At 52.3% G+C, this 19,693-nt stretch overlaps 3 protein-coding genes across 8 annotated transcripts in view; 2 read left to right on the forward strand and 1 right to left on the reverse strand.

Annotated features, from left to right (window-relative positions):
- The window catches only part of USP20 (ubiquitin specific peptidase 20), a 42,696-nt gene extending 38,105 nt beyond the window's left edge, over positions 1-4,591 (reverse strand). For 5 of the 6 annotated variants that reach the window (XR_009346319.1, XM_059141815.1, XM_059141812.1 and 2 more), the window contains exon 1: positions 4,503-4,591. The gene's annotated coding sequence lies outside the window, so the exon portion shown is untranslated. Of the gene's footprint in view, positions 1-4,380 lie in introns of all 6 variants that reach the window. The other variant, XM_059141813.1, reaches the window with a different exon arrangement.
- Positions 4,592-4,719: 128 nt separating this feature from the next.
- Positions 4,720-11,828, forward strand: C12H9orf78 (chromosome 12 C9orf78 homolog). The gene is made up of 9 exons (XM_059141457.1): positions 4,720-4,880; positions 5,218-5,277; positions 6,471-6,522; positions 6,670-6,740; positions 7,696-7,773; positions 8,041-8,238; positions 9,063-9,199; positions 9,295-9,393; positions 11,142-11,828. The coding sequence occupies exons 1-9, from the start codon at positions 4,798-4,800 to the stop codon at positions 11,231-11,233; spliced, it is 870 nt and encodes a 289-aa protein (XP_058997440.1). The 5' UTR covers positions 4,720-4,797; the 3' UTR covers positions 11,234-11,828.
- Positions 11,829-13,037: 1,209 nt separating this feature from the next.
- On the forward strand, positions 13,038-19,024 carry TOR1A (torsin family 1 member A). Its single transcript, XM_059141459.1, has 5 exons — positions 13,038-13,284; positions 13,780-14,045; positions 14,955-15,130; positions 15,230-15,357; positions 18,382-19,024. Exons 1-5 carry the CDS (start codon positions 13,107-13,109, stop codon positions 18,630-18,632), a joined length of 999 nt encoding a protein of 332 aa, XP_058997442.1. The 5' UTR covers positions 13,038-13,106; the 3' UTR covers positions 18,633-19,024.
- Positions 19,025-19,693: the final 669 nt, after the last annotated feature.

Below are 19,693 nucleotides of genomic sequence, written 5' to 3' on the forward strand. Positions count from 1 at the left end.
AGATAAATCAGTTGCCCCTCAGTTTCCGCATCCATGAAATGGGGACAAAGCAGGCAAGCAGTATTACAGGAGGGCGCAGGGAGACAATGCATAAGGAGAATTTAGCATTCTGATCATGTGGACTTCCAGGGTGGCTCAGAGTCTGCATTTCCGGGCAAAGCAAGGATGCTCAAAAACGTTCTGGGCTATAATTTGTGTTACTGGCCATGCTTTATAGATCAGGGGACTGAGACGGGTAGGAATGTGAGTCATACGCCCAAGGGTGCCCTCCATCAGCTGCTCAGCCGGGGCTCCGGGGCCCAGGACAGCGCTGACTCTGACCAGGTGATATGCCCAGGGCTTCTCCTACACTCTTCATGTCAGGAAAGCTGTTTCTCATCTTAGGGCAAAAGAACAGAGGTCCAGACACAGGAAGCCATTTGTCCGAGACCGTACAGCGAGGAGGCGACACAGCGAGGAAGGAGCCAGGCTGCATCTGCCTTCACAGTGCTTCCCACCCTTGCCTCTGTGCAAATAGTTGGAGTGCACACAGCAGGCACCTAATAAAGACTGAAAGGGCAGGAAACCTATGCTGCAGAGGGAGCTGGCTCCCAGGAACAGGCCCTCTGGGAGCCGCTGTGCTGCTGGGAGTCAGCAAGTCATCTCTCCCTCCCGAGTGGCCAGGCCAGCCTCCTCTCCAGGGGCAGAGAAAGCTGGCGGAGGGAGGCCCTGGCGGGTCTGGCCCAGATCCCACCCACTGCAGGCCCTGGGCGAGGCTTCCGAGAGGGTTCAGCCGCAAGAGGGCAGGCACTGGGACCTGCAGCAAGGAAGGGGGAAAGTAACCCCAGGCAGGCAGCCCATCTGGGCCTGGCATCAGCTGCTCAGACCAGGCCTAGGATGCCCATTACTCATCATTTTCCTGGCAGTTCTGGCCACCTACTCCTCCCAGCTAGGAGGCCAGTTCCTTATGATGGGAGACGGGATGCGGCCAAGCCCCCACCAACACAGAGACCTGCCATGGTCCTTATTAGACCATCCATCCCACACCCCCCACACCTGCCCACACCCCTCCATAACCCTCCGGCTCTCAGAGGCTCTCTCCTGCCCTCCTCTCTCAACATTTCCCCTAAAGCCCAAATTCATCCCGCCCGTCAACCCCGTCTTAATTCCCCAAGAATCCAACGACCTCCTCCTGACTCCCAAGCAGAACCCTCAGCTTCCTCCTGCCTTGACATGTCTTGCTTGCCCCACACCTCCGTTCTCCCACATCTCCAGTTCTAAGCGACCTCACTGAATCCTGACCACCCTCCTGGAGGGCCAGCAACAACTGGGAGCTAAACCCATCTCCACTTCCATCACTAAAGGAGGAAAGGCTGAGACTCAGAGAGGTAGAGTAACTGGCTAGAGGTCACACACCTACTGAGCCCCTGATCCAGAATCTGAACTTGGGACTGCCCACCCAGAAAGTGCTCTGAACTCTCAGCGCCACAGTCTTCCCAGCAGCCCCAGCCAGCCTGGAGTAGGGATCACCTCTACTCCTCCAAACCAAACACCCACATTCGGAGGGCAGCTCCCTCTGGCCGCCTTCACAAGAGCCACTTCTGAGTCATACTTCAGAGCATTTTTCTGCTCAGCTTAAACTCCTGAAGTCTACGATAACACCCCTGAAGCCTGGCACTGCAATTTGTTGCAGGCTCTGGAAGAGTCAGTTAATTGGAGAGGGCATGGGTTGGGACCACCCCAGGCTGGCAGTCATTGGGGGTTAGCAGGCTGCAAGCAGTGACTGGCCCCAGTCACGGAGAAGCCACAAACCCTGGAGTGCATAAGTATAAGCGGAAACTCAGACTAAGACCCCTAAAACCGCAAAGCAGGAAAGGGTCAGACAGGTTCACACCAAAGGTCACATAGCCAGTAAATGACAGAATAGGGACCCGGTGGGGAAAGAGACTCCAAGAAGGGAAGGCTCCTACCCAGAGTCACCAGGTTAGGTGGCAGAATGCGGGCCTGAACTGAGGGTCAGGACCTGTAACTCTGTCCACTGCTTTATAATGTTACCGATCTAACCCCAAATGAGAATACACCAATTTAAATTTGCAACTCAATCCCCCCTCCCATTCATGATTCTCTTGCCTCGCTCTATTTCCATACCACTCATCACCTTCTAATATACTTTACATACTTAATGTTATTAGAACCTGAAAAAGGGGCACCTGGCTGGCTCAGTTCGTTGAGCTCGACTCTGGATTTCAGCTCAGGTTATGACCTCAGGGTGGAGGGATCGAGCCCTGTGCGCAGCGGGGAGTCTGCTTATCCCTCTCCCTCTGCTCTCCCCAACCCCACCACTCATGCTCTCATTCTCTCATTCTCTCTCTCTCTCAAATAAATAAATAAATAATAATTTTTTTTTTTTAAAGGAAAGAAAGAAAGTCCACTAGATCAAGGATCTTTAATCTCTTTTGCTCCCTGGCATACTTCAAGCACCTAGAACAGTGCCTGCTCCATATAGTAAAAGCTCAGTGAATATCTGAGTAAGTAAATTAGTCCAGCAAACTTTTCTACTGAACACTTAACTAAGCCACACTGCAAACTGCAACTGCTTTGCTCTGTCCCAAGTCTACTTAGACATTAATGTTCACTGAACCCCGAAACAAGCCAGGCTCCAGGAAGGAGCTCGCAAACCAACCCAAATTCAAGCCAAATGCGTACATTTCCTTAAACAACCAAACTCTCCAAACTACAGCAGGACACATCTCTGAATGGAAGAGAACCCACATTTCCCGGCAGCTCCCTCTGAGAAGCCGTTTTATCTAACCTCCCCCCCCGACCACCCCCAAAAAAGGCCCAGCGAGACTTGGAAAGTCTGCAGCCCCTTAGCCCGGCCACCCATTCACAGCTGCTACTCTTCCAACACCGCTTTTGCTAAACAGGTCTCAGGGAGACCAGCCACAACCCAAGGGCTGAGGGGCACTGGGCACTCTGGCCCCCCAGCTCATTTGTACCAGACTCTCTTCCCTGGGATGGCAGAGGAGAAGAAGGGTCCAGAAATGTCCTTGGCCTTCTGGCCCTCTCCCTGGTGCTGTCCAGTACCTCCTAGTGGGAAGGTTGCTGGGTGGGCAAAATCAGAGTCACCTCTGGAAGGGTGACATCTGCAGACACGGACCCCTTGGGTTCCTGCAGCAATTCCCGGGGAGCCTCCCCTTCAGCCAGCAGGGACAGGGTGTTCCGCGATACCCAGGTGCATCTGGGGTTGGCTGAACCAGACTGCAGAAGGCAAGACTTGGAGATTTGAATATATGGCTTTTGACCAAAGCCAAAAAGCTGTTCCAAGAAGTCCTGAGTTCATTTGTCTCAGTCCAAGGGACAGAACAGCAATCTCAGGAGGGACTGTTCCAGAGAAAAGGAAGGTATTCCAGAAAGTGCTGCCCTGCATCTGCATGGTCTTCCAGAAGAGGAAATCAACACAGTCTCCGTCAGCCCCTCCCCCCAGCCAATGAGCTGTAATACCCGCCGCTGCAGCAAACATTTACTGAGCTTCTCCTGTCTAGGTATCCTGTCCAACCTGTAGCAGAGGCGCACCTGCCACGGACCCCTACCCCACCTTCCAGCTGTTTAACCTTAGGCTCCTATGGCCTCTGTGAACCAAAGTCTCCTCATTTGCAGAATGAACGATAACTCGATCTACTTCCTAGGCTTGCGGTGGGAGTTCACGGAGATAATGCTTAGCCCAGTGCCTGCCACATAGTAGCGCCGTGCTTTCAAAGAAAAGGACCGGCCTATACAGAGAAAAGGAAAACTGTGTAAGCGGTTCCTAAAAGTCCTGTAAACCATCACGGACACACTGAGTTCTCTCCTAAGCGTTCGTTGCTGCCTGTTTGTTTTCAAATAAACTTAATCCTCACAGCATCCTCGAGGTGGAAAGGGCGGAAGGCAGGGCGACAGTCCTCGTGACAAAGGACGACAACAAGGCCCCCGGAGGTCCGGGGAGGCGGCCGGCAAGCACACGAGGAGGGGCCCTCTCCCCCTCAAACCCTCCGGAGCGGGTTCAAAACATGGGAAGCGGGGACGAAGGGGCTGGAGGCCATCATTAGCGGGGCAGCCGGCGCCAGCACGTTAGTTCCCCACTGCTAAGAAGTGCTCATCTTTTATCCCTAAAGAAAAAAATGCACGTCAGGGCCCAGACCCTGGGGAAATAAGTCAGCGCCCCGAGACGCCACACTCGTGCTTTCAACGCTGGGCCCGGCCCCGCAGAAATAAAAGAGATGGCGGTCCCTGTTCCGGAGAAGCAGCGAGCCCCCCCCCCAGGGCTCCAAGTGGGGCCCCAGGGCCCCAGAGGACACCCCTGGGCGCCGGCCGGAGGAGGGGAGAGAGCGGCGGCGGCCGGGGGTCCCGGGCTCCGCTCACCTGGCAGCGGCGTTCTGCGCACCTGGCAGAGCCAAGCCCCAGCCGGCCCGGAGCCAGGCTGGGGTGCCCCTGCTCGGAGAGGCCCGGCCCGCCGAAGCAGCCGGCTGCGGCCCGGAACTCACCTGCCGTCGCAACCGCGCCGCCACCGCTTGTCTGTCAAGCGCGCTCACAGCTGCACAGCGCAGAGCCGTGGGATCGGCGGGCCGCGCCCCGCCTCCTCCCCCTGGCAGCCCAATCAGGAGAGGGGGACGCCACGGGTGTGGGCGGGGCCAGGCGGGCAGTGCAGGCCGGGGGCGGGGCCAGGCGAGCTGGGGGCGGGGCTGGGCGGTGTGCGCTCTGACCTCACTGCTGCGCGCCGGAAGCCATCCCGGCCACGGTACGGGGGCTCGGCGGCGGGACAGCGGGGCCGGGGCGACCATGCCGGTCACCGGCAAGAGTTTCCGCCGGCGTCGGGCAGACTCAGAGTCGGAGGAAGATGAGCAGGACTCAGAGGAGGTTCGGTGCGTTTGGGGTGGGACGTCCAAGGGGCAGAAGAGAGAGCCGGCTGTGGGACTTATTACCGGCTAGGCTCCTCTTTGTGAGCCGAGATTGTTGTCCTTCTCTGCAGACAAAAACTGAGGCTCCTAGAGGATGACGCCGCCGCCTCTAGGCCGCGCAATTGGGAGAGGTGTCCCCACGATGCACGGTGGATCTGACACCCAGTGGGCCTGAGCGCAGGGTCGCCTTCCGGACCATTGTGCTGGCGGCTTAGCGTCTGGGCAGGGGTGCCAATAGAGGCTGCCCTTTGAGTCTGAGTTCCATGGAGGGTCTCTCAGTCTGTGCGTTGCCTTTTTTCAGATTAAAACTAGAAGAGACCCGCGAGGTGCAGAACTTGAGGAAGAGGCCCAACGGGGTGAGGTGGGTATCGCGCCCGGGGACCGGGAGGAGGAGGAGGTGGAGATGACAGAGACCCGCCCCCGCCTCGGTCGCCGTCACAACTCTCTCAGGCGTACCTTCTTCTCTTAACCCTCTGTACACCTTCCACTGCCCTCCAAGGAGTCCACCCCTCTTTATTTTATTTTATTTTTTATTTATTCCACTGTTGTTTAAAGAGGTTTAACCAGGAGATGGCCTGAGCTGTGTGGTGTTGAGCTTTACCCCAGAGGAGCAGAAACGAGTGATTAACTCCTACTTTTATTGCCCCCGATTGTGAAATGCCCGTTGGTTGTTAAGAGTTTGGAAAATTTAGAAAAGTGTAATCAAGAAAATAAGCAGCACCCATAATTCTCCCGTCCACAGGCAACCAGTGTTAACACTGAATGTTCTGGCTGATCTGTTTTCTTTCTCTTGTAAAGGTTGTGAGTACTTTTCTTCTATGCTGTTTTTCAACTCACTTTCACATTTTGGGCATCATGTGGTTTATTTTTCCAAAATCCTTTTTAGTGGCTGCATATTAGCCCACCACATACATGTGCCGTAGTTTGCCAACTAACCTCCTACTCAGGGGTCATTTGTAGGGGACAGTAGGTCATTGTTTCACCAAACAGGAGTGCAATAGGTACTTTTTTCTACATTCGTCTTCAGCTTTGTGTTCTCCAAAGGCAAAATCTTTTTTTTTTTTTTAAGATTTTATTTATTTGACAGACAGTAGTAGGCAAGTAGGCAGAGAAGCAGGTAGAGAGAGAGGAGGAAGCAGGCTCCTCGCTGAGCAGAGAGCCCGATGTGGGGCTCGATCCCAGGACCCTAAGATCATGACCTGAGCCGGAGGCAGAGGCTTTAACCCACTGAGCCACCCAGGCGCCCCTCAAAGGCAAAATCTTAATGAGATTGCCAAGCCCAAATAGTATCACTGGCCTTGAAGGAGAGTATACACCTTCACTGCACACACCCCCCCATCCAGCATCTAAAGTGCTTGCTGAACTCTGTTTTATGCTTGTAGGCTTTTCCAATTGTCTTTGGTGCCCACTCCTCAGATCTTGCCTTTGCTCTAATGTTGCCACATACAGACTTTCTAAGTGTATGTCCTCATATCTCAGTTATGCGATTTCTATCTCTATCTCTCACTCACTCACTCTTCCTCTCTGCCACTCTTTCTTTTTGTTTTTGCTCAGTGCTGTGGCCCTGCTGGTGGGAGAAAAGGTACAAGAAGAGACCACCCTAGTGGTGAGTTGTGGGGGCCTCCCTGGGTAATAGGGAGCTGTCGCTGCTCTCCAGTGGGTGACCGTGTTAAAACAAACAAAAAAAAGTCCATTCCCAATAATATAGATGCTTCCTCTCAGCTGTGTTTTGTGCTCATCCGACTTTCTGCAGGATGATCCCTTCCAGATGAAGACAGGCGGTATGGTGGACATGAAGAAACTGAAGGAAAGAGGCAAAGATAAGTAAGTGTAGACCTCATGGAGACACACACTGACCTGTAGCCTCTGCCTGGGTCTATGTGACCCCAGATAGTGGGGGCCTGTAACAGCAGCTTTAGTGGGACATCCTGAAGTATCCTTGGTGCTTTACAAAAAGTAGGTAGCTTAAAACCAAGTGAAAGCAAAACTCTTTTTTAAAATTTTATTTCTTCATTTGAGAGAGAAAGTGTACGCCCATGCACACGCTGGGGGGAGGGGGGAGGGAGAGGGAGAGGGAAGATCTCAAGTGGATTCTCTGCTAAGCGTGGAGCCCAGTGTGGGACTGGAAGCCATGACCCTGAGATCATGACCTGAGCTGGAATCAAGAGTCAGATGCTCCCGGTGCCTGGGTGGCTGCATCAGTGAGGCGGCTGCCTTCAGCTCAGGTAATAATCCCAGGGTCCTGGGATCCAGTCCCGCATCAGGCTCCCTGCTCAGCGGGGAGTCTGCCTCTCCTTTTGCCCCTCCCCCTGCTCTCTCTCTCTCTCTCTCAAATAAACCTTAAAAAAAAGGAAAAAGATGTTCAATGGACTGAGCCACCCAAGCACCCCAAAAGCAAAAACGCTTGAAAAGTTAGTTTAGTGCGCTGTGGCCATTCTCCTTTCATAAAGGTGAATTGTTTAGTGTGTTTCAAACCTATGTGGAAGTTTTGTTTTTCTTCTTCTTTTTTTTTTTAATGTTTTTCTTTCTTAAGGAACGCAAAAATGCAATTATAAAAATAATAGAAAAGCAAGAAATAAAAGTATCTACTCATTCCCCAGAGAAATCTCCAGAGGACAAGTTTGCTTGCTTCTATTTCTTCTTATTTCCATATCACATATATATTTTTTCCCAACCAGAAGCGGGACATACTGTCTGTATGTGTTTTATTTGTATAATATCGATTGCAGCCTCACTGAGTCGCAACTTTAAGACTCCGCTTCATTGCTTCTTCCCTTAGGATCAGTGAGGAGGAAGACCTCCACCTGGGAACATCATTTTCCGCAGAAACCAACCGAAGGGACGAAGATGCCGACATGTAGGTATCGGTCTGGGTATCAGCGGTTCGGAGTTGGCCGCGACTAGAGTGTAAGGTGCTTAGTTTCACATGACATTTCTAGAATTATCCAAAGGCAGCGGGGAGCCCGATGCAGGGCTTGATCCCAGGACCCTGAGATCATGACTTGAGCTGAAGGCAGAGGCTTAACCGACGAAGCCACCCAGGCGCCCCAGAAACAACTAATTTTCAAGACAAGTTTTGTGAATCTCCTGGCTCTCCCTGAGGTCTGTGACTTTCTCGTTTCAGGATGAAGTACATTGAGACAGAGCTGAAAAAGAGGAAGGGGATTGTAGAACACGAGGAACAGAAAGTCAAGCCGAAGAATGCAGAGGACTGTCTTTACGAACTTCCAGAAAACATCCGCGTTTCCTCAGCAAAGAAGACCGAAGAGATGCTTTCCAACCAGATGCTCAGTGGCATCCCCGAGGTGGACCTTGGCATCGAGTATGTTTCAGACCCCTGGTCTGGTCCCTCTCCTGCCCCAGCCCCCCGAAAAGCGCTCTGGTTTCCAGTGAAGGGGACTGTTTCTTGCCTATCTCCTTGGAAAGCCACAAATACACAAATAATAACTATTTTCTCTGGCAAGCTGAGATACGTGTGCCAACAGTGTCTCTGAAGGATTTGGTCAGTGTTATTAGACTTAAGGGAAAGTCTCCTGAACGCAAAAGTTAGATATTTTGTGTATTGAGACATAATCAACATGTAACATTATATTGGTTTCTGGTACACAACATAATGACTGGATATTTGTATACAGGTGTTTATTTTTATTCAGTCTCTGTTCACAGCCCTTAAGCTGTTCTAATCAGACCCTTATCTTCCTCTTTTATTCTAGCAGGAGCAATGTTCAAGGTTTACCAGCCCATGATCCTCCTTTTTATTTTTTGCAAAACATCTGTTCTAACATGGGATCGTCATGGAAGAAATGCGATGGTCAGAATCCTCTTTGGGTGTAGTAGGAAGTGGGGAGACTTCTGGATTCTCACCTCTTTTCTGGCCTTACTAGCTCTGAGCCCTAGGCAATTCTTTTTTCTTCTTTGAGGCTCAGTTTCCTCTTGATCAGAAGGGGACAGTACGTCCTGCATCTCCGGCAGCTGTGAGAACACATGAGAACACGTGTGTAGGAGAGTGGTAGGTCAGCTGTAGAACACTGTGCTCTAGGAGCGGATCTCCTTACACAGTGGTGGCTTCCAGCCTGGCCGTGAATTCTGTCCGAGGACCAGAGGTGAGAAGGTCTAATACACAGCACGGCCCCCTTCTCCCCACAGTGCTAAAATAAAAAACATCATTTCCACGGAGGATGCCAAGGCCCGTCTGCTGGCAGAGCAGCAGAACAAGAAGAAAGACAGTGAGACATCTTTCGTGCCCACGAACATGGCTGTGAATTACGTGCAGCACAACCGATGTAAGCTTCTCTGGGGAAGTAGCCCTGCCCCACTGGGGAGGTTCCCTGGCTCCCGTATTTTGTCTTAAGTGTCCCCTGGGCTCTTTTTGATCCAGTTTATCACGAGGAGCTCAATGCCCCCATACGGAGAAACAAAGAAGAGCCCAAAGCCCGGCCCTTGAGAGTGGGGGACACGGAGAAGCCAGAGCCCGAGCGTGAGTACAGCAGGGGCCGCAGGGCTGCCTGGAGCGGTCATCGGGGCCCGTGGAGGCAGGGTGGCCTCTGCAGGGGTGGAACGTGGGCTTTGGGGCCAAGACAGCCAGGTTCCACTTCATGCTCTGGACCGTGGCCACTGCCTTCCCTTTTCTAAGCCTCCAATTACTCACCCGTCCATGGGGACCATCATAAAACCAAATATTTGGGGTCGCTCTGAAGATTCACTGGGCTGTCAAATTATAATAGAGACTTAGAAATTTCAGTTATCAAAAATTATTGACTTCAATAATCAAAATACATTGAATGTTACTCACAACACCCAAAGATGAGTGCCATTGACGTTTTTATGGATAACCTTCCAGGCTTAAAAGAAATTACGAATATAGAAACATACAGCAGATGGGACGTCTGGGTGGCTCAGTTGGTTAAGCAGCTGCCTTTGGCTCAGGTCATGATCCCAGCGTCCTGGGATCGAGTCCCACATCGGGCTCCTCGCTCGGCAGGGAGCCTGCTTCTCCCTCTGCCTGCCACTCTGTCTGCCTGTGCTCGCTCGCTCTCTCTCTCTGGCAAATAAATAAAATCTTAATTAAAAAAAGAAAGAAAGAAACATACAGCAGATACATATTTAATAGGATCTCACAGTGTTTTACTCGGTAGTGTGCCCTGCATGTCTCTCCGTGACAGTAAATACATAGTTGCCCGTTCAGTGGCCACCTCATGTTCTATTGTGTGGATTTACTGCGGTTCCCTCTGGTTGGACACTTAGGTTGTTTCTCATTTTTCCTGATTTAAAGGCTGTTTTGCCTGTATTATGTCCTTCGCTCCATGCCACGAAGTCGCCAAACGCTCCTCCAGGCGTGCGGCGATTTGTTCCTCCGCTGGCAGCGTCCACCTGCGCCCCTTTCCCTCATGCTCGCCAGCACCGGGGGGTGTCGCCTTTTTTATCAACAACGGGATAAAATGGCGATGCTGGTAACATGCAGAAGTTGCTGAGGCTTCTGAAACATCCAGACTGTTTTCCCTTCCCTCCCTCTTGAGAAATTATTTTCTGTAACGTCCCAGTTGCGTAGTCTTCAGTTCCTGCAGCTCTGTGTCATTCACACACGGTAAGCAAGGACTTTGGCGTCACCAGACTCGGGTTCCAATCTCAGCGTCCCTTCCCTTTCCGAGCAGTAGTGTGGAAGTCACTTGAGCTCTCGGGACAGTGATGGCAACAGGCCCCCGTTAGAATTGGGGGAAAGAAGTTGTATCTGAAAGTATCGGGCACCAGGCTTCGTGCTCAGTCACACTCTCACTGCAGTTGAAAACACCCTCCGACTGGTCACCTCGTCTGTTGCTGTGTAGCCTAGGCCACCGTACGGTCACCTGACTCCAACCTCTATTTATTTATTTATTTTAAGATTTTGTTTATTTATTTGACAGAGATCACAAGTAGGCAGAGAGAGAGGAGGGGAAGCAGGGTCCCTGCTGAGCAGAGAGCCCGATGCGGGGCTCGATCCCAGGACTCTGGGATCATGACCTGAGCTGAAGGCAGAGGCTTAACCCACTGAGCCACCCAGGCGCCTCCAACCTCTGTTTATTTTCATTCACTCAGTAACAAGTATTCACTGAGGCCCTACTATGTTCCTGTTCACGGTGGTAGCACCTGGGGCTCCTGTGGGGAATGAGACCGGCGTGGTCCCAGCCGAAGCAGAACCTCTCAGCAGTTTCCAGCACGGCCAATGGCTTTTCCTCTTTGCCTTCGCAGGATCCCCTCCTAACCGCAAACGGCCCGCTAATGAGAAGGCCACTGACGACTATCACTATGAGAAGTTCAAGAAGATGAACAGGCGGTACTAAGGGTGTTGAAAGGGAAAAGTGCAGACTGGGACGTAAATAGCGCCGTCCCCTCCGTTCCCCACGCCCCACCACGCCACACCCCCGCCGACGAAAAGGCTTCCTGGACAGCAGTTTGCTCATTTGCTAGCAGACTGGTCCCAAAACAGACCCTCTTAGCCCTGCTGCTTACCTGCTGGATTTTTCAGGCACCGCATTTATAACCTTTTGAAACAAAACAATGTGTAGTTTCCCTATTTGTGGGCAAACTCTATTCCTGTGAGCGTTGTTAATCTCGTTTGTAAATATGTTGACTTTCTCTTAATATTGGCTCTGGGTCAGGAGGAAACAGCTGTGTTCAGAGTGAGATAAAACCCTTTAGATTGTGCTGTTCATTATTATATATGCAATCGTGTCTTCTACTTTCCAATATCTGGAGTTCAGAAATGCATCCTTCACTGTTTATGCTGGATCTAGCTGACAGCAGAAAAACCTAGGATAGGGTCAAAGGGACACTGGCATTTTCTGACTTTTACAAAGTTACCTATTCCTTTTCAATAAGAAAGAAAAAATTTATATCATTTTCAGCACTTGAGTATTAAATATGAAACAAATCCAACCTTCCTGTTTGAACTGTGTCTCCTTCTACCAACACTAGGTAATGTGTTGGGAGCCTGGGGCATGGGCAGCTCAAATGCGGAACCGGGTTCCTGAGAGATTTTTCTCATTGAGTTTAAGAGATGTGGACAGGATCCAAGCCGTGGGCTGTGGGGGGCGGTGCCCCCTGGGCTGTCATTTTCCTGAGGCACTTAACACAGGTCAAGACAAGAAAGGACGAGCAGGTTGGTTGACCTCTGGGCTGATTTTTAGAGTGGGTGTTGTGGTTAGAGGACTTTGGCTTTAGAGTCAGAGCTGAGCTCTGCTCACCGCCTACTGTACCCTCGGACCAATCTCTTTTCCTCTGAGCCTGTTTTCTCATCTGTAAAATGGAGATAGTTTTTATTTTTGTATTCCTTCCGCTATTAGAATGCATGATCAGTGAAGGCAGGAATCATGGATGTCTTGTTTGTTTTTTTCCTCTAGTCCCCAGGGTCTAGTCCATAACCCAACACCCGGGCAGTCCTCAAAACCATGAATGAATGGGTGAGTGAGGGCAAGTAACTTTCCCTGGCAAAATCGGACGAACACTACCTCATCCAGGCGCTGAAGGTCAGCAACAGTCATAAATCACGTTGCTGGTATGTATCCTTCATATGTCATGATAGCACTCTGCCTGTGTGAGTATGTTCCGCCCCAACACATATCCCCAGTCTAAGCATAAGAACATCACATCCCGATAGCGGGGAAGCCAACCAAAGATTTGACCAGCCTCCCCGAAACTGTCAAGGCCATCAAAACCAAGGAGAGCGTGAGAAACAGTCTTAGCCAAGGAGGAGCCTGAGGAGACATGAGAACGAAACAGAATGTATCTTGGACGGGACCTAAATCAGACATGCGACATCAGGTAAAAACTAAGGAAAAATGAACAAACTTTCGTTGTATCAATATAGGTTCATTAATTTTAACAAATGTAACACACTAGTATGTTAATAATACGGGGAATTGCGTGGGAAGGTATAGAGTTATACAGTCTTCATTTTTCTATAGATCTAAATTCGTTCCCGGAAAATAGTCTTTGGGAAAAAAAAAACAAAAAACGCCCCCAGCGGCCTCCGGCGCTCACCTCCCGGAAGCCGGAAAGGGCTCCGCCCGGCACAAAGATGGCGGCCGCGACGGCGTAAAGAGGCCCGCCCCGCACAAAGATGGCGGCCGCGGCAGGGAGGAACCGGAAACGCATTCTGGCAGTAGCGCCGGCCTGGGGCAGCGCGAGAACGCGCAGGGAGGCGCGGGTCCGGGCATGAAGCTGGGCTGGGCCGCGCTGGGCCTGCTGCTGCTGGCTCCGTTGGCGGTGCGGGCGGTGGAGCCCATCAGCCTGGGCCTGGCCCTGGCCGGCGTCCTCACCGGCTACATCTACCCGCGTCTCTACTGCCTCTTCACGGAGTGCTGCGGCCAGAAGCGGAGCCTCAGCCGGGAAGGTAGGACGGGCGGGGCGGGCGTCGGAGGCGGGGGTCGGGCGGCAGGCCGAGGTCGGGGTCGGGGGTCGGGGTCGGGGGTCGGAGCCGCAGCCGGAGCGGCCCGGGCGGAGGGGCGCCCGGCTCAAGGCCACGACCACGGACGGACCGGATTTGGCCAGAGAACCGAACAGGGGGGCTGCGGGCCGGGCCGCTTCCTCCGCCGAGACTTTCGCTTCTTCCCAGCCAGAGGCAAGAGGGGCGGTGGGAGGTCTTCCCGCGCCCGGAGCGGCGGCCGAACCGCAGCCCTGCGGAGCGGGGCGCGGAGAAGGGGCAGGGCCGGCCGGGGGAGGCCTCCAGGCCCACCGCCACCTGCGGGCCCAGTGCTGACCTACGTCAGCGTTTCAGCCCGCGCTCGGCGAGCTTAGCAGGTTCCGCGGGCTCTCACGGCCTGTACACTCGGCTGGACTTCGGCAGACGCGCCGACACTCCCTCCCTGACTAGCTTTGTTTCTCCCAGCGCTGCAGAAGGATCTGGACAGCAAGCTCTTCGGACAGCATCTTGCAAAGAAAGTCATCTTAAATGCCGTGTCCGGCTTCATAAGCAACCCGAAGCCGAAGAAACCGCTGACCCTCTCTCTGCACGGGTGGACGGGCACGGGCAAAAATTTTGTCAGCAAGATCATCGCGGAGAATATTTACGAGGGTGGTCTGAACAGTGACTATGTCCACCTGTTTGTGGCCACGCTGCACTTTCCACACGCCTCCAACATCACGCTGTATAAGGCAAGAGCAGAATTTTGGAATCTTTCCTGGATGATGCTGGGGTGGCGGTGTCTTTGTGGGGTGGGTGGGATTTGGGAATTCCGTGTTGGAGTGAGTGAGCCCTGAGTCTTCTCTTCTACAGGTGTAGGTTCCCTTTGAAAGGTGTGGAGGTTCGGGAGGGTTTGAGGTTGTGTGGAGTGGTTACACCTTCTCAGCTCCGTGGTGGTTGCTGAAAACGGGCTCTCCAGGAATACTCTTTTTAGTAAGTGGGGTTTCTAAGTAAGTGGGGTTACATGGATGTCATCACATCCAATCTAAAGATCATGACCTGTAACTCATTTTGTAAAACAGGAGACATTTCTAGAAAGGCCTGAGGTTGTTCGGCCAAAGTGTTGCAAACTCCTTGTACAGTTTAACTCACTGATAAATAAGAGCCTGGGCTTTGGCGGCAGACACACCTGGTTGTGAGTCCTAACTCTCCCACCTGGCAGCTGTGTAGTCTTGGGATTGAAGAAGGCCGGTGTACACAGGATATCTATTAATGTCGCCATTTTAATGACAAGGACCAGGAACTCAGTGACACAGCACCACTAGGATAGCCACACAACAATCAACATGGGGCTCTGGAAGTGGGCAGAGCCGGCTTCACATCCCAGCTCTACCGCATACTAATTTTGTAATCTTGGGCAAAATGAGGAAGCTGTGTGCCTCAGCCTCCTTATCTGTAAAATGGGTATGATAAAGCACACTGTGGGGAGTTCTGAGGAACCAAGGAGCTTGTGTGGGTCAAGTTCTTCACAAGGTGCCATACCCCCAGCAAACACTTCATATACTGGGCCATCGTGCGAACAGTTGTAGTGCTGATGCTTGCACCGCGTGTTTGCTGCACTTGCTGAGAACTTTGAGTGGCTTTTGCCCCTTGTCATTCAGGACCAGTTACAGTTGTGGATCCGCGGCAACGTCAGTGCCTGCGCGAGGTCCATCTTCATCTTCGATGAGATGGACAAGATGCATGCGGGCCTCATAGATGCCATCAAGCCTTTTCTAGACTATTATGACCACTTGGACGGGGTCTCCTACCAGAAAGCCATCTTCATATTTCTCAGGTAAGGTCGGGGCCGGGACCTGCTTGAAGAACTCTTTGAGCCCAAGTCCGTGGGCTTTGGCACAAAACCCAGTCCTCACTCCCCGGAATTCTGTTGTAGCAATGCTGGAGCCGAAAGGATCACAGACGTGGCTTTAGATTTCTGGAGAAGTGGGAAGCAGAGGGAGGAGATCAAGCTCAAAGACATGGAGCCAGCCTTGTCCGTGTCCGCCTTCAATAACAAGAATAGTAAGTGCCGGCGCTCCTAACCCATCACATTCGTGATCCTGCGTCCCTGAGCTGTAGGTCCTCAGCCTGGCCATGGCCTGGGAGCTGGCTAGCAAGGCGGATTCTCAGTCCCTTCCCTGATCTACTGAGGCAGAATTTCTCAGAAGACTCTGTGTTAAACTTTAGGTGACTCTCCGTGTTTTCTTTAGCTAAATCCTTTTCCTTTATGGAATAAAAGCAGCCAGGTGAGCAAGGAAGGCTGTTGGGGGTGCCTCCAGAGGAGAGGGTCTGTCGGGTCCCTTCCTCCTGTGTGCTGTCCTGGAGCTCTGAGATTCTGTGCGCAAGATCAAAAGCCAAGCAGCAGTGGGCCCGTGTTCTGCACTGGGCGCCGTGTTGAACACTCGACCTGCAGATTTCCTTTGATCTCCACAGTAACTCTTGGGGTAGAAACTGTCATCATCCCCAAGGAAATGGAGGCCTAGAGGGAGCTGCTTGCCCAAGGCTACCCAGCCTGTTTGGTGTCTCTGGTCCCCAGAGCTGAGCTTTTCACTGCCCAGCTCATGATTTTTCTGGTGAACACACACACCTTTGACCTTGAACCCTTGGCGATGAGAATTCCCCATGATGCAAAATGACTCACCTGGTAACCTGGGAGCCACGCAGGCTGACTGTTACCATTTAAGTCTGCTCTGTTCAGGTTCCTTTTGAGCTTAGAAAACAAAAGTTCTCCTTTGAAACAAGAAACTTCTTCTACTGTAGAAATACACGAACAGTATGGGGGTGTTGTGTGTCCGTTTGTGCAGGCGGAATATTACTGATGAAAGCCCGGGTATTTTGTAATCTGTTAGGTGGTTCATTGGCATGCAAAACAGTAGGAACACATGCACTAGAAACCTTAAGCCTGAATGCTTTAGCAATTGAGGCCGGTAGCTTGGGACCCACATTCTGGGGAATTACAATGAGTTCCTGAGTATAAGCTTCAGAATCAAGCAGACTTGGCTCAGCTATTTACTGACCACAGCCCCAGGCAGATGGCTGAACTCATTCATTCATTCCACTGGTGTTCATTGAGCACCTACTTGGTGGCAGGTACTGGTCCAGAAACAGGGCACATAACAATGAACAAAAGCAAATCCTTATCCTCATAACAATAAACAAAAGCAAATTTTTATCCCAATAATCATAAATAAGGAAGGAAAGGCATCAGATGATGGATTTCGGTATCTGTATAAAGGTGGAGATATCTCTTCCTCTCCAGTAGGTAAAAAGTAAGTCAGTGATGGAGGTTTGGGGGTGCTGGAGTGAGTATAGGCTGCAGTTTCCAGTGATGCGCTCAGGGATGGCTCATCGTGAGGGTAACACTTGAGCTGAGCCAAGGACTGAGGGAGTGAGCCATGTGGCTACCACAGGGAACAGCATTCCATCAGAGGGAACAGCACATGCAGGGTTACTGAGGTGGGGGAATGCCTAGGGTCACCGTGTAGACTGTGGCAGTCCAGGAAAAACAACAGGATAGGGGGTTAGATAAGAGGCAAGGCTTGCATTGGGGGTGCTGGTCATCGGAGGCCTGGAGGGCCCTAGGGAGGCTTTGGGTTTGACTCCCAAAGGAGGAGGGAGCCCCTGGGTTGTTTGGAGCAACAGCGTCATGACCAGACTTGGTTTTAACAGGACCACGCTGGGTGCTGGGGGGAGAGTGGACTGAAGGCAGCCGGGGCAGGGACCCTGGGTGGGAGCTGTGCAGCGGCTTGGGGGACAGACGCTGGTGGCCCGGCCCCTCATGCCATCAGTAGAATCGGGAGACACAGCGGGATGAGGGAGAAACCTACAGACGGCAGGATGAGATTTCCTGCGTCGGTGTGGGGGCGCGAGAGCGCCGGCTCGGGGATCCCGCTTGATCAGGGAAGGGTGGTGCTGCCATTTCGGGGGACAGAGTGCAGAGTTGCAAGTATGTGGGGCCGGGTGCGAGCTGGAGACAGGTGTGGACCGTGAGCGAGGCACCCTTGTAGAGAGATGCGGGGCACATGGCTGGCCGTTCCAGTGGGGTGCTGGGGCGGGGGGCGCCAGTGGGGCAGTCCGGCCGAGGGTACAAACTGGGGAGCGGTTCGTAGATGGTTTTTCAGGAGACCCCATCTGAGATCATTGTTCCGCCAGAACACTCTCCCGATAGTCGGTTTCTTGTCGTGCTGCTTCCTGCCAGAGGTTACCTCCTCAGCCGGGCCATGTCTGCCCACTCTGGCCCAGGAGCCTGTCCTCCCTGCCCGCTCGCCCCATCTCGGTGCTCAGAGCCCCAGGCACTATCTGAAATCGTCCGTGTACTGCCTTGTCGGGTTGTGAACCCCTGAGGGCAGCGTCCGTGTCTGCCCAGGGCCCAGGGCTTGCCCGACGCAGAGCAGGCCTTCAGGAAAGGAGCTGCCCCCGTTACTGCTCGGCCACTCGTTTTGTTTCCTCCCACGGCCAACTTCACCCCAGCCAGGCAGTGAGATCTTTATTGAGCACCAGTTGTGTGCAAAGCGCTGCTGGGAGAGTAGAGCGGATGCTCCAGTTACGATTTGTAATGAGAAATAGTATTTGCTCTCTGCCTTCAGGCACAGATCTAAAGCACTCAGAATTTCCGAAGGGACAAGAGCCATAAAGGTGTTTTGATATTCATAACAGAGCCGCTAACCACACCTGAGTTTGACTTGATGAGGTGCCTTTGGGGAAGCATCTCTCCTGGCACTTTCTCTGAAACTCTGCCAGCCTGGAAAGTTGGTCCCCGCTCCCTGCACACCGCCCTGCCTCTCTGCGTGTTCCCGGCACTCTGGGCTGCGCACCTCTCTCCTGCTTCAGATCTGTAGGTGCATCTGAGATGCCGCCCCTGAGCCTGAGCCCGTGGCTCCTGTGCTTGGCTTCCGTGGGGGCATTGAGCTCCCGGGTTACACGGGACTCACTAGATGGCGGGCTCCGCCTCCGGGTCTGGCCCCCAACAGACGCCCGGTGGACGTGTGTCTGATGGATGGGCGGTCAGGTGGACAATGACGAACACCACCTTTCTCTTTTTCCCAGGTGGCTTCTGGCATAGCAGCCTGATTGACCGAAATCTCATTGATTATTTTGTTCCCTTCCTCCCCCTGGAATATAAACACCTAAAAATGTGCATCAGAGTTGAAATGCAGTCCCGAGGCTTTGAAATTGACGAGGACATTGTAACCAAAGTGGCTGATGAAATGACATTTTTCCCCAAAGAGGAGAGAGTTTTCTCTGACAAAGGCTGCAAAACCGTGTTCACCAAGTTAGATTACTACTACGATGACTGATGGCGGCCTGGAGTCACTGCTTCGAGTCGGAGAAGAAGGAACTCAGCACACGGCTCTCTTCCCGGACCTCCCCTAGCCCTGTCCTCTGGAAGAGGACTGAAGGAAACGCTTCCTGTGGGACAGGACGGGCATTTTCCTGGGCCATTTTCATCCAGTGAAGCTTGATGGCATCAGACCCTACAGATCGTGGACTTCGGAACAGCCCCAGGAGCCTTTAGCGGAGGAAGCAGGCAGCTCCCAGTCTGCTCGGCCCAGGGCTCATGATTTTTTAAAAAATCATGTTTTAATTTCAAGTGTTTCTGTTTCAAGGAAGGACGTCTTAAGTTTTACTGAAAATGTAGTAACTTTATTTAAAATGGTTTTTAACATTATGAGAAACTTTTCAGACTCTACATTGCTGGCTTCGTGTTTTTTGTTTTTTTAAAGTTCCTGTCACCATATCGTATACTGTGATGTCTTTACTGCAAAGAAGTCCAGGCCCGGGTCCTTAGCACGTAGTCCCTAAGATGGCATAACTGGGGACCGAGGCAGGAGCAGTGATCAGACCTATCATGGGCTGACCATTGCGAGGGGCACTAAAGTGTTTATTATTTTTTTTTAAGATTTTATTTATTTGATAGAGATCACAAGTAGGCAGAGGCAGGCAGAGAGAGAGGAGGAAGCAGGCTCCCCTCAGAGCAGAGAGCCTGATTTGGGGCTCGATCCCAGGACCCTGGAATCATGACCTGAGCTGAAGGGAGAGGCTTTAACCCACTGAGCCACCCAGGCGGCCCCGCACTAAAGTGTTTAGATAAAAGCAGGAGTGTGTAAGAGGGGACACACTGAGGCAAGTCACAGATAAGCCTTAAATCCCCTTTCCAAGGGTTTTGATCTCAGTAACATTGTGAACTGTGGGAATAGCAACATTGTGAACATTGTTAGAAACAGAGTTTCCACGGGAGAGAAGTATTTCCAGCTTCTCACTTGCCAGGCCTTCAGCCTTGCAAAGGAGGACCCTTCTCTGCTTCCCATTCCCAAACGAGCCCCACAAACTTGTCGTCTGGCAAGTTCGGCCATATTTT

Source organism: Mustela lutreola, chromosome 12, assembly GCF_030435805.1.
Source record: "Mustela lutreola isolate mMusLut2 chromosome 12, mMusLut2.pri, whole genome shotgun sequence".
Taxonomy (NCBI): Eukaryota; Metazoa; Chordata; class Mammalia; order Carnivora; family Mustelidae; genus Mustela; species Mustela lutreola.

Coding starts and splice junctions, on each gene's coding strand:
- C12H9orf78 (XM_059141457.1), top strand. CDS start 4,798: ATGCCGGTCACCGGCAAGAGTTTCCGCCGGCGTCGGGCAGACTCAGAG. Junction 4,881..5,217: donor CAGGACTCAGAGGAGGTTCG/GTGCGTTTGGGG, acceptor GCCTTTTTTCAG/ATTAAAACTAGAAGAGACCC. Junction 5,278..6,470: donor AAGAGGCCCAACGGGGTGAG/GTGGGTATCGCG, acceptor GTTTTTGCTCAG/TGCTGTGGCCCTGCTGGTGG.
- TOR1A (XM_059141459.1), top strand. CDS start 13,107: ATGAAGCTGGGCTGGGCCGCGCTGGGCCTGCTGCTGCTGGCTCCGTTG. Junction 15,131..15,229: donor GCCATCTTCATATTTCTCAG/GTAAGGTCGGGG, acceptor ATTCTGTTGTAG/CAATGCTGGAGCCGAAAGGA. Junction 15,358..18,381: donor CGCCTTCAATAACAAGAATA/GTAAGTGCCGGC, acceptor TCTTTTTCCCAG/GTGGCTTCTGGCATAGCAGC.